The sequence below is a fragment of the Myotis nattereri genome, assembly GCF_964212035.1.
Source record: "Myotis nattereri genome assembly, chromosome: 3".
Lineage (NCBI taxonomy): Eukaryota > Metazoa > Chordata > Mammalia > Chiroptera > Vespertilionidae > Myotis > Myotis nattereri.
In genome coordinates, this window is record NC_138077.1 from 189,816,923 (window position 1) to 189,829,799 (window position 12,877).

Below are 12,877 nucleotides of genomic sequence, written 5' to 3' on the forward strand. Positions count from 1 at the left end.
GGCAGGGAAGGGGGAAATGCTTCTAGTTCCAATGTTCTGCGACTCTAGCAGGTGCAGATGTCCACGGTTTCCTCAGCTCACAGCTCTAGACACTCCTGGATAAAGGCCCCCTTTCTGCGGCCTGGGCCTGGGCCTGGGCCTGGGCCTGGCCCTTGGGTTTGCCCCACACAGGAAATGAGAAAACTGGCCCCCGAACGCGAAAATGTGGGTGGAACTCACCCTCCTCCAAAAGTGACACACAGTAACAGCAAGCAAACGGTGCTTCCCTGCAATATTTATTAAGGAATTTACACATACACAGGAGAAAGGCAACCAGGGATTGTGGTTCCCACAGCTGAAATCTTTTAAGCAAAGTTTTCTTGTTTTAATTTTCAAGTAGGGTGAACAATGACTGAGAGGAAAGCTGCCCGGGCTCTCTGCCTCATCCCTGGCACAGGTGGGGAAACAGAGCAGCCCGGATACACAGGCATGAACGAGTGATTAGCAGGTTGGGAGGGGAAAGGAGGGAGAGAGCCATCAATGAGACTGCAATTCTTTTTTTTTAACTATAAGAAAAACTGGCAACAGTTTTAGGCTGTTGATAAATTAATTCCTCTCTGTTGTAAACCTAAACCTGAAAAACCAAAAACAAAAATACTCAGAGCAGATGGGGAGAGAGTGGGAGGAGGAACACACACACACACACACACGCACGCACGCACGCACGCACGCACACGCACAGTACACGCGTTAAGCTCTGCGTTCCCTCTGGAAGGGCTGGTCCCGCAACCGCGGAGCCAGATCCTACTGCAGGCAGGATGGAGGCAGGGGAAGGGCTGTGTGTTTTGTGAGGGACCTCCGTAAGTCTTTGGTGTTAATAAAGGCTGACTGAAGCAGCAAGTCCTGAAGCTTCAGATCCAGAAAGCAATGCAGGGGACCGGGGAGTAATGTTTTTGCTCATCCTCATAGATGGGGTTTGTATCTCCCCAAGGTTAGGGGCCAACCTGATCTCAGACCCAGTAAGTATTTGATCTTATTTCAGTACTTTCTTCATTCCCATGAATCATGGGAGCATAATCCTTCCCTCTTCAACTAATAATTTAAATATGTAGAAATAGTTTATTAACACACATGGAAGTATCTCCAAACCCTCCCCTCTTTGCCTAAAACACACCTACAGACCCTTCTGAGAATCTGATTGGAGGTTTAACCTTCCACAGTAAGTGCCTTCTGCCAAGAATTCCTAAGGTGCTGGTGCAGGAGAGGACTGGGGTGACCGGGAGGAAGTCGGAATGGCTAGGGGACATGTACATATAAAACAACAGAGAGGTCTGCGTGTCTCGGAAGTGGCTGGGCTGGGCAGAATGCCAAACCCCAAATGACAGATTGAGCAATTTCTAAACCAAACAGAGAGAGGTAGGAAAAGGGGAAGGGGTGAAAGAGCTGGAGAAAGAGGAAAAGGGGGGAGAGAGGGGGTGGAGGAGAGCGGCAGCCATATAGGTGATTTGTATTCATTTCCACATCTGAGAGCTGAGAGTCTGACTTGCTGCCTGTCCATTTCCGCCGCTCATCGACGGTCCATAGCTCAGCATGCCATTGGCTCCACATAAGTTCATCCCAGCCATCTGCTGGGTCATCTGAAAGGGAGAGAGGAGACTTTCAGACCAGGATGTGGGCATGCAGCCAATGAGTGCAAAAGGCAGGGCAGGAGTCCTTCCGTTAGTGGGGATGGGAGAATGAGACAAAGAACTCTTATGGTACTTAACTGCTCTGAACCTCAATAGAGCATTGCAAGGACACCAGACCACGTAAATGAAGGACTTTTCAGAAAAGAGATATTGACAGAGACTAATCATACTCAGGGAGGGAAGAAGGAATCCTGGAGCGAGACAACATAAAAGCAGCATGAGAAGTTATTGTTTTTTCCTTCCAGGCCCTCATCCTAAAGAGAAGGGGCTGACTGTTCATTTGCCGCCAACAACCCCGAGAGTACAGAGAAACCCCCTCGCCAGCGCCCAGCCTGATCTCCAGCAGAGTTATTACTGCCAGTGAAAGTGCTTGCGCACGCTCCAGCAGAGAGAGAAAGAAACTGGAGTGTTCGGATGAACAAAGGAAGGCACACAAAAAAGCCCACCGTGTCTTCGGTGCCTGAGAAGGGAAGTTGTCGGGAGAAAAGAGGCAGTGGGGTCAGGGCCTCTTTTTGAATTAGACTGAAAGACCAGCCTCTGGCAGAGAACGGAAGAAACAATCCATCAAAGCAAAACACCTTACATTTCCTAAGCCCAGGACATTTTCTCTAGAAGTTCTTTTTCTTTAGGAGTCTATTTTTCTTCCACCAACTTCTAAAGAAAATTTCAAGCTTACAGAAAAGCTGAAAGAAATAGTACACTGAAGCCCATCTATTCCTTTCTTTCTTTTTTTTTCTCTATTCCTTTCTTAAATTCACCAATTATTAGCATTTTGCCATCTTTTCTGATACATCTGTATAAACTTGAAAAAATTTGATGGGCACTAAAAACTACAGATATTGTGACATTTCACCCATTACGTCAGGATGCATTTCATAATAAATAACACATTCCTGGAACCACAATATAATTAACATGCTCAAGAGATTTAAGATTAATGCAATATTCTGATATACATTTCATTTTCATATCTCTTTAGTCCCTTTAATCTAGAACACTTCCCCCACCACATTTTTCTTTTTTCCCTGACACTGTTTTAAGAATCTAGGCCACTTACTCGGCAGAAAATCCTTCCATTTGGATTTTATATGATTGAATCCATTTCTGGCAATAATTTATGAAGGTGATATTATGCCCTTCTTAGGTCTTAGCGCAAGATACCAGAAAGCACATGATATTAATTTGTCCCACTGTTGGTAATTTTATGTTTGATCACTTGGCTAAGGTAGTAACTGTCATTATGTTTTTCACTGTAATTAATACATACCTGAAGCATATTTCTTTGAGAATATGTGATACCTATTTTTCTACAATTATTAGTTGTCATTCTTCTGTTACAATCCATTAGTGCCATTTTTAGTTCAAGAGCACCCTCTTCTGTTAGTACAGTGAAATGACTATTTTGCAGGGAGAAGGATGGCGAAATACACCGTCCTTCGAAGAGCACATTCTCCTTTTAGGTCACCCCACCTCCCCTAGAAGCCACGTCTTCCAGGGCTATCATCTCTAATCCTATATATTTCAATCCCTTATTTTTGATTCTACATATAACGAGAGCCCTAACCTACCAGGTCTCAGACCTCTTCTCAGTATGTTCCCAGTCAGGGTAGGTCTTTCTCTTTCTGGGGATAATTTCATCTATAGTCTGCCACCTCCTCCGTGAGGCTGGCTCTGCTGGGTTTAGGTGTTTATATGCCAACTGCCATGTAATCTGAAGTCTGGAGCATTCTGTCTACTGGACGTGGTAGCCATGGGTAAGTTATAGGTTTTATTTGCGCTCCTTGTTTATCTGTAAAGGTTGTTTTTGTTTTGATGGATGCATAGAGAGATTTAGGTTTTGGCAGTTACCCTTATTCTACAGGAATCCAGAACTCTGCAGAAAGTCTGAATTTGGATAGACCTTCTAGAAAGAAGAAAGAAAATAAATGCAAACGTAAGCATAAGAATGTTTCTCGTGTTATCTCATCTACTGTGAAGATTTAAAGGATAAGAGAGAGACACAAAGTGAGGTGGCCTTGAGGAAGTCTGAAAACTCTTGTCCCAAATAAAACGGGGTAGCTTACCTGAGTAAGGTTCCATTGCAGCTGCTGAGCTGGCTGAACCCCATACATAGTCTGGGGCATAGCTGCCATGCCTGCCATGTAGCCAGCCTGCTGGGTGGTCATCATTCCATTTGGCACACCCATCATTGATGCCTGCATACCACCCATATAGCCTGCAGGCATGGCCATGGGGGCAACCATCCCAGAAGCCCCTGGCTGAGCTACCATGCCTACTGGTGGGGGCATCATGCTCCCCATTATGCTATTAGGAGGTGCAACCCCAGGGAAGCTGGGGTAGGCTGTGGGATATGCCATCTGAGCAGGAGCCATGAACATTGCTGCCAAGAGAACATACGTACAGATTTGTTAGGAAAGCACACAACGTCAGCCCAAAGTCTCACTGGCTGCTCCTTTCCAACTAGAATTTCTCAGGACTCAACTCAGAATGCTCTTTTATACAGCCACACAGTTACACAGATGCCTACACGCCTTGTCATGGCTTCCCACCAGAGGGTTCCTGACCTAGCTACTTCCCCTTTACGGTCTAGATCCAGGCTTGCGTCAGACTTCACAGACATGTGACACCAGAGCCCACAGAAGAATCTGCTGGTACTCTGTGGCTTCACAGAAATGTCATTCACGTGCAGGCTTGTTTGGAGTATGATATCACAGCCCCCATAGCAACTGCCCTGTCACAACAAATAACTCCTACATTGAAGTCCTCGTGTCTCTATCTGGCATATTGCCAGGCCCTCCAAGAACTCTACCTTGGGCAGGCATCTGAGGCGTCTGGGATCCGTACAGTGAGAGGATGGAGTCTTTAGAGAGCTGTTTCTTGCCTGTTTCTTCTGATTTGCTTCCTGGCTCTGGAAACAGGTTCAGGTTTTCAGGAACAGAGCCGGCACTCCCTGCAGTTGGCATGGAACCTACCACCTTAGGGCAAAGAGGGCAGGGGGACAATTGGAATGGTCTTCATGGGAATCTCTGTAAAGATCTCCCTCATTTCTCTGTTGCTTCTAACATGTGCATTAAGAATTGATGGCTGGCCCTGGCTGATGTTTCTCAGTGGTAGGAACATCAGTCCACACACTGAAGGGTTGCTGGTTCGATTCCCAGTCAAGGGCATGTACCTGGGTTGCAAGTTTGATCCAGGCCGGGCCAGAGTGCATGTGGGAAGAAACCAATCAATGTCTCTCTCACATCAATGTTTCTCTCTCCTCCACCCCGCTCCCTTCCTTTCACTCTTAAAAAAAAAAAAAAAAAATCAATGGGAAAAATTTCATCAGGTGAGGATTAACAACAACAACAACAAAAAACCCCCAAAAAGTCCTAGCCATTTCAGTTTAGTGGATAGAGCATCAGTCTGTGGACTGAAGGGTCTCGGGTTGGATTCCAGTCAAGGGCATATGCCCAGGTTTTGCAGGCTCGCAATCCCCAGTGTGGGGCGTGCAGGAGGCAGCCGATCAACGATTCTCTCTCATCATTGATGTTTCTCTCTCTCTCTCTCTCTCTCTCTCTCTCTCTCTCTCTCTCTCTCCTTTCCTCCCTGAAATCAATAAAAATATATTTTAAAAAATAAAACAAAAAAAGAATTGGTGGCTGAGGTTGGTAGTTGGCATGGAACCTACCTCCTGACATTTTTACCAAACAAATATCAGAAAACACCTAATAGTTAAGCTCTGGAACAATGCTTTGTTCTTTAGTAAAACAATGTAATTTGCTAAACATATAAGACAAATTTTAAAACTAAAAGCAACCGCCCTAACCAGTTTGGCTCAGTGGGTAGAGCATCAGCCTGCGGACTCAAGGGTCCCGGGTTCAATTCTGGTCAAGGGCATGTACCTTGGTTGCGGGCACATCCCCAGTAGGGAGTGTGCAAGAGGCAGCTGATTGATGTTTCTCTCTCATTGATGTTTCTAACATCCCTCTCCCTTCCTCTCTGTAAAAAATCAATAAAAAAATAAAAATAAAAATAAAAGCAACCTATAAATGATACAGCCAGAAAGAACTGAGTTTAGATGCTGGGCACATAAATTTTCTGAACTAATGTTTCCTCATCTATAAAATATCATTTTGCAGGATTGTAATGAAGATTTTAAATTATAAGCGAAATATACAAAAACACCTAGCACTGTGCCTGGTACATAGCAGATATTCCACAAATAGTAGCCATCAAATGTTTCAAGTCTTTCACACCTACAAATCCTCTGGCAATAACTCAGGCCGAGGAGTTGACCTCAAGTATCAGCTGTACAACCTGACACACCTTAGACAGAAGTCCACTCAAAGAGCCCACCCTTTTTGGGCAGGAGAGAATGGAACGAATAGTAATCTTAGGCTGTAACAGAGACAACAGTGTATTAAGGAAAGAATCAAGAACCAAGAAAACCAAAGCCTAGTTCCACCAAGGAAGCATGACTCAGCTCCATGATTAAGTGATCAAAATCACTCTTTTCAGAATACTCTTTAAATCCTGAGGAGCCTGCCAGACTCACCTTTCTGGAAGTGGAAGAAGAGGGGGATGGAACAGAGGCCAAAAGATCTAAGTCCTTCTCTAGGGCATTGCTGGTCTTACTGCTGGTAATGGAGCAGGCCACAGGAGCATCTGGAAAGAAAGATTAAAGTAAAAAAAATGTAGCACTGCTCATTAAGCCCAGGCCCTCCTTCTATTGTAGACACAATGAAGACAGGGAAAGTCCATATACTCCATCATGGATCTGGAAATCTAGGCTTCTGGAACCATCTAGCTTGGATGGGGCATCTCAAGAGAGGCCTTGCCCCACATTCCCAAGAGCACTCAGGAGAAGCCTGCAGCCCAGCTATCAGGCAAAGGGGGCTGGCTGGCTCCTTTCTGGCTATTTGAGAGACAACCCTGTGTAGGGTTCATTTTCAGAGATAAATTAAAGATACATTAAAATTAGAAGCCTAAGTAGCCAATAACCTAAATCAGCAGAAATGGATTGAAATAAAGTACAGCCATCAGTACTGTGAAAGATAAAGAACAGGTTTACTTCTGAATGGGGCAGGGTTTTCAGGTTTAGAGAAAAATGAGCACAAGATAAGGGGCATCTCAGAAACAGGCTGCACCTAAAAAATGAGAGGGACGGTGCAAGGCTCACAGGTGCTGGTTTAGTGAAAACTGCTACCATGTCCTGAGTGCTTAGTATGTGCCAAGCAAGGGGCTAAGAGCTTTAGAGGCATTATCTCACTTCATCCTTCCAGCAACACCTTTGACATGGACACTTATATCATCCTCATTGCATAGACAGGAAAGGAATGTTCAGAGGTTATGTGAACTACCCAATGTCACATAACAGCAAGTGGCAGAGCTGGGACTCTGGCTCTCAAGGCTGTATTCTTAACCACTCCATTGTACTGTCGCTCTGAAAATGTCACAGTAAAACTTTCTTAGCACAACTGCTCAGACACAAAACAATAGGAAGAACACGAGAGAACACTCTTAGTGACAGGGATACAAACTGCAAGACTCCCATCTCTGCCCAGCTTCCCAGGGTCAGAGAGAATTTGCAAGATTATGGGAGTAGGAAAGTCTGACTCTTACCAAGGCCTAACAAATCCATGACAGGTGCTGTGGATTTCGGGGAGCTTTTCCGAGGTAGCTGTGGATCTTCTTTTTTCTGTGGCTAAGGCGAAAACATGTTATTGAAAGAAATAAGCAGGTGTTTTGAACCCTTTCCCCTCCCCACTGTAAAGCCACAGGTTTCCTTGTGGTATGGTTGATGTTATTCAAAGAGAGTAACCAAAGAAACAAAACTCAGGAAGTGTCAGGTGAAAGAATCAAGTCAGAGGTACAAGTGCATAAATCAAACCTAAAGTGAAAAGCAAAGGTGTCATCTGTGCTTGTTTGGCTTTCCAAAGAGACAGGTCTGTCTGAAACCAAGACAACCACAGATCAGGGGTCCAACAGAAGTAGCAGGTTTTGGTTCTGGGAAAAACCAAGAATAAAGGTAGGTGTCTGATGGTGCAAGAGCCAAAAGCCAGCAAATCCCCCAGTGATTAGAAAACCTTTAATACCAAAAGGGAGATCAGTCTAAGGATTACCTAACTCACTCTGCCAATATCACTAATGACTGTGTTCTTTAGACAGTGCGATTCAGAATGACGATAAAACACTCCTCCTTAAGCAAACAGTAAAAAGTCCTCTCTCCTAAGATTCCAAGATCTGATATTAGATATCCACTACCACAGCCACAATATGTCCTGTGGAAAGAAAAAGGTGTCTACTTCAATATGACAGAGCAAGAATACAAGAAGTGATTGCTTAAAATGGATCAGTCTGGCCTGGCTTCTGGACTGTTCTTAACTGTAACAGGAAATGAGATACAGAAGATCTAATAAGAGGTAACATCTACTCAGAAGGTGTCATACAGCCTTGATATTCTGGCATGGAACATGCCTTTTGCTTAAATGGAACAGATGTGGTTCCTAAGCTGCCATCTAACTCCAAAGAAACTGTTACAGAGCAGATTAGGTGACAATTAGCTGGGAAAGAAGCTGAAGTGGCAGCAGATGAGCTCATCTAAATGCAAAACCCTTTAGTCCCAGGTACAATATGCTATCAACCGCAGGCCACCCCTCCACCCTTATAAACACACCTGAGGCCATCCACAGATTTCAAATACTTTCCCACTTACCATTTTCACTTTCTCAAAAACAATAGGTTCCATTTTTTTCTCTGAAGCTGGCTCATTCCCTCTTTTCCACTTGTCATCTTTTTCTTTCTATAATGATTTAAAAACAAGACAAAGGACACAGGCCCAGTAGTGACTAGCAGTTTTGATAAATTGTCATTTCAAATGTCCAAAAAGGAAACAAAAAGTCCCTGTTGACTCTGAAACAGGAGTCTGACAAGCTTTGGAGTTTCTTGGTGTGGGGTATGAGAGTCGGCCCCGTCCACATCAGCCTCAATGCTCTAAGAGGCATCCTTCAAATACCTTAAGCACCCGCCCTCCCTCATCTGTCTTATGACTCTTGAAATGTGCAGGTTAGACTATCTACAGAGGAAAAAACATTTTGCCCGTCTGCTGCTCCTTTCTGACTCAAGTTTAATTTGCTCATGCTTTGAGGGGTCCCCCCTCATCTTGGTGAAATAAGTTCATGTTCATCTAACTAATACATATCCTTTGTGATTTTATAAATTCAGTTATAACTTCTTTCCATCTTTACCTTTTTTTTATATCAGGAAAAAAATGTCAAGCTTAATGGTTAGAAAAATAATAACCAAGGAAATAGGGCCAAAAAAGAGTAAAAGGATTGCAAAATATCCCAAATGAGCCGCCTGTATAAAACCAACACGTACATCAAAAAAATATATTAGAAAGTCTCTCTCAGTTTTTGTTACTTTCAGAGGCTGTTTCATAATATTTTCACCCGTGTTATTGGTCATATTTTAAAAATCATATAAACATTTACATGTCAAACAGAACCACAAAGTAAACTCAAGAACCAAAGAGGTAGACCACACATGTGAAAATGTAAGGCTTTGCTACTGATCAAAAAGTGCAATTTAAAATGCCCTTTTTTTGCGGGGGGGGGGGGGGGGGGGGATGACAAAGATCTTAATAATACCTAATGTTGGTAGAGATGAAGGAAAACTAGTACTCTAATATAGTGCTAAGAAGACAGTATAAAATAGTACAACATCTGGAAAGTATACTGGCAAAAGTATGAAAGACAAATACTGAAACCCTATGACCTAGATAATACCATATTTTGTAATATATCTTAAGAAAATAATCCAGCCGAAACCGGTTTGGCTCAGTGGATAGAGCGTCGGCCTGCGGACTGAGAGGTCCCAGGTTCGATTCCGGTCAGGGGCGTGTACCTGGGTTGCGGGCACATCCCCAGTGGGAGATGTGCAGGAGGCAGCTGATCGATGTTTCTCTCTCATCGATGTTTCTAACTCTCTATCTCTCTCCCTTCCTCTCTGTAAAAAATCAATAAAATATATATATAAAAAAAAGAAAATAATCCAAAATATGGAAGACCTCAAGACCTCATAGGTACCAAGTAATTCACTCCATAATTATTTATAATAAATAATTATGCAGAAGAAAAATGTAAATCACAACCCTTATGCCACAAAAGGAAAAAGGTAAGATAAACTGTGATCTAAGAATATCAAATAAAAAAATTGAAATAGCCTTTTGGTAAACAGGAGTTTTTTCCTTCCTAAATGGAAATATCTAGTGAGTAAAACAGGCTGTTTTCATGAGCACACTATCTTCCTACAGAAACTCTTCCCTCATCTTCGGGATGACCTCAGATACCCTTTTCTGAGCTCATCTAATTTCACATCTTCAGGTACAACGAACAAACGTAGGCAGACAGACCACAGTTTTCTACAAATAAAAGGCAATATATGTACTTTGGTTTCAAACCCTTTCTGATGCCATGCAAGCTGTAGCTATATACTGGGTTAATCTCCCTTGGAACAGTTAAGATAACTTCCAGATCCCTTTTCTGGATGACTATGAGGTAAGAGTATTACCTTGCACTTATCTATCTGCATTGAAATTCACCTACCAATTAATGCCTTTTCACATAACCTCAAAAGATCAATTTGGGCCGAAACCGGTTTGGCTCAGTGGATGGAGCGTCGGCCTGCGGACTGAAGGGTCCCGGGTTCGATTCCGGTCAAGGGCATGTGCCTGGGTTGCGGGCACATCCCCAGTAGGGGATGTGCAGGAGGCGGCTGATTGATGTTTCTCTCCCATCGATGTTTCTAACTCTCTGTCTCTCTCTCCCTTCCTCTCTGTAAAAAATCAATAAAATATATTTTTAAAAAAAAAAAAAGATCAATTTGGAGCTCTAAATAACCTGGCAGGGCTTAGAGCCCTGTGTAAACTTAATGACTTCACTAACTAGTGCATCCTCCATTAGAATAACTAACTAGATGGATGACAGATAGGATCTGTGCTAGAATTCGAGAATACCATACTTTCTATCTTTCTGTGGCTCAAGAAATAGTCAATTACATCTAAAGAAATTTACTGTAGAACCTTGTCAAAGGCTTTTTAAAGGTCTAAAGCAGGGGTCCTCAAACGACGGCCCACGGGCCACATGCGGCCCGCTGAAAACATTTATCCGGCCCGCCGGGTGTTTTTGCTGCCGCTGCCTGTTGCTCAGCAGCCAACTAGTTTTTTTTTTTTTTTAAAACTATAGTCCGGCCCTCCAACGGTCTGAGGGACAGTGAACTGGCCCCCTGTTTAAAAAGTTTGAGGGCCCCTGGTCTAAAGAGTCATATTTATTGGTTCTTTAGTTGTCAGTAATCAGGATTACAGTCTTCTTCCAGAAACCATGTCATATTTCCTCCTGTATATTATACTTGTCCTAGTTATCATACATCGTATTTCAGATTCTAACCACATGCCTAGGATGAAAAAGCATACTTGGCAACTGGTAGTCTCCATCTAAAACCTTTCTTAGGAACAAGGGTCATCCCATTAGCAATCAGTCCACCAATGCACAGGCAATACATGCTGGTCAAGCTGAAGGAAACTGGTGATTTAATTACACTTAATTGTTGACTTCACTTATGGAAACAAAATTTAAGTATGCATGAAGGGTTTGTATGTGTGTATATATAAATAATATAAATTTACATGTATACACATATACATATATATGTATATGTACATTTTCTATTTCATCTCATATGCCCAACATGTCCAGCTGAAGAAATAATTTGGAACTGGGAGTCACTAGCATCCAAATGCAGATCAAGACAAAGAATTCACTGATGGTTTGCCCTGTCTGCCCTTGAGGCCAAACTTTGCTTCATGATATTTCATGGTCTTGATTCAATAACTGGCTTTTTTCTACCTCTATATCTTTATTATTTTATTGGTTTGAGAGAAAGTGAGAGGAAGGGGGGGGGAGATATAAAAAGGGGGTGCGAGAGAGGGGAGGAGGGGGAGAGAGAGAAAGTCATAGATAAACATAGATTTTTGTTGTTCCACTTATTTATGCATTGATTGGTTGATTCTTGTATGTGCTGACTGGGAATCAAACCCAAAACCTTGCTGTACTGGATCGATGCTTTAACCAACTGAGCTATTTCTTAAATGACAGTTTTTGAGCATGTTAGTAACTGATCTTCAAATTCTTCCCTGGCCCAATTAATAAGCAAATTACTTATTATGAACAAAACTTGAAAGAGGCCGAAACCGGTTTGGCTCAGTGGATAGAGCATCAGCCTGCGGACTGAAGGGTCCCAGGTTCGATTCCGGTCAAGGGCATGTACCTGGGTTGCAGGCACATCCCCACTAGGAGATGTGCAGGAGGCAGCTGATCGATGTTTCTCTCATCGATGTTTCTAACTATCTCTCTCCCTTCCTCTCTGTGAAAAATCAATAAAATATATTAAAAAAAAAAAAAAAAACTTGAAAGAGTTACAACCAACCTTAAGGGCACTGATGTCTAGACTTCGGTCCATGTATTTCTTCTTCTCATATTTATCTCGAATAAATCCCTCGACAGCTCTGCAAAAAGCTTATTAAGGATAAATCAAGCAAGTCTTTCCCAGGATGACTAGAAAAGGTCAATCTGTATCCCATGGAACGTTGTTCTCGCTCCCTCCTGCCTGGCTTCCCCATACGGCTTCTGTCTCTTCACATGTAGTTTCCCTGACCAAAACCTTGAAATGCCTCCCTCCCAGTTATTGCAGGGAATCCCATTTCCTGATTTTCCCTCGGAGCACTGATAGCATCAAATGGGATTAGTCTTCATATTGCCAGCAGAGGAGCCTGTGGCTGCTCTAGAAGACAGATAAAGCAGCAGTCAATTACCTATTTTAAAGCCCTTAGGTCAATAGGCCTTAAACAAAGGCAACTAGTGACCCTAAAAACTATAAACTCTTGTGCCCCGTGGCCAGATTCTGTGGCCCCAAATCTGCTTTTTAACAAGTTCTACCTGCACCAACCAAAAAGCCAACTCTAACAAGATGGTCAACAAACCATGGCTTTTGGGCGTTGGTTTTGTGAGCTGGGTGCTCTCCCATGCAGAGGGGACGGGAGAAAAAAGTTACTAATTGGTCAACAACAGCTAATTCTTTCACACAGAACATAAAAAGGCCTTAAAAAGCGAATGGTAGTTTTGCTGATTCAACACAACACAGTAAACGATTTTTACCAAACAATAGCTTCA

General features: G+C 43.0%; 1 protein-coding gene across 4 annotated transcripts in view; it reads right to left on the reverse strand.

Annotated features, from left to right (window-relative positions):
- Window positions 1-254: 254 nt before the first annotated feature.
- Window positions 255-12,877, reverse strand: part of SMAP2 (small ArfGAP2) — a 48,138-nt gene continuing 35,515 nt past the window's right edge. For 3 of the 4 annotated variants that reach the window (XM_081085865.1, XM_081085867.1, XM_081085868.1), the window contains 7 exons: window positions 12,135-12,213; window positions 8,365-8,451; window positions 7,272-7,353; window positions 6,205-6,314; window positions 4,477-4,642; window positions 3,731-4,047; window positions 255-1,616 (listed from right to left, as the gene is read on the reverse strand). In XM_081085865.1, coding sequence (XP_080941991.1) covers window positions 1,491-1,616; window positions 3,731-4,047; window positions 4,477-4,642; window positions 6,205-6,314; window positions 7,272-7,353; window positions 8,365-8,451; window positions 12,135-12,213 — 967 coding nt within the window. In that variant the 3' untranslated portion in view covers window positions 255-1,490. The remainder of the gene's footprint in view (window positions 1,617-3,730; window positions 4,048-4,476; window positions 4,643-6,204; window positions 6,315-7,271; window positions 7,354-8,364; window positions 8,452-12,134; window positions 12,214-12,877) is intronic. The other variant, XM_081085866.1, reaches the window with a different exon arrangement.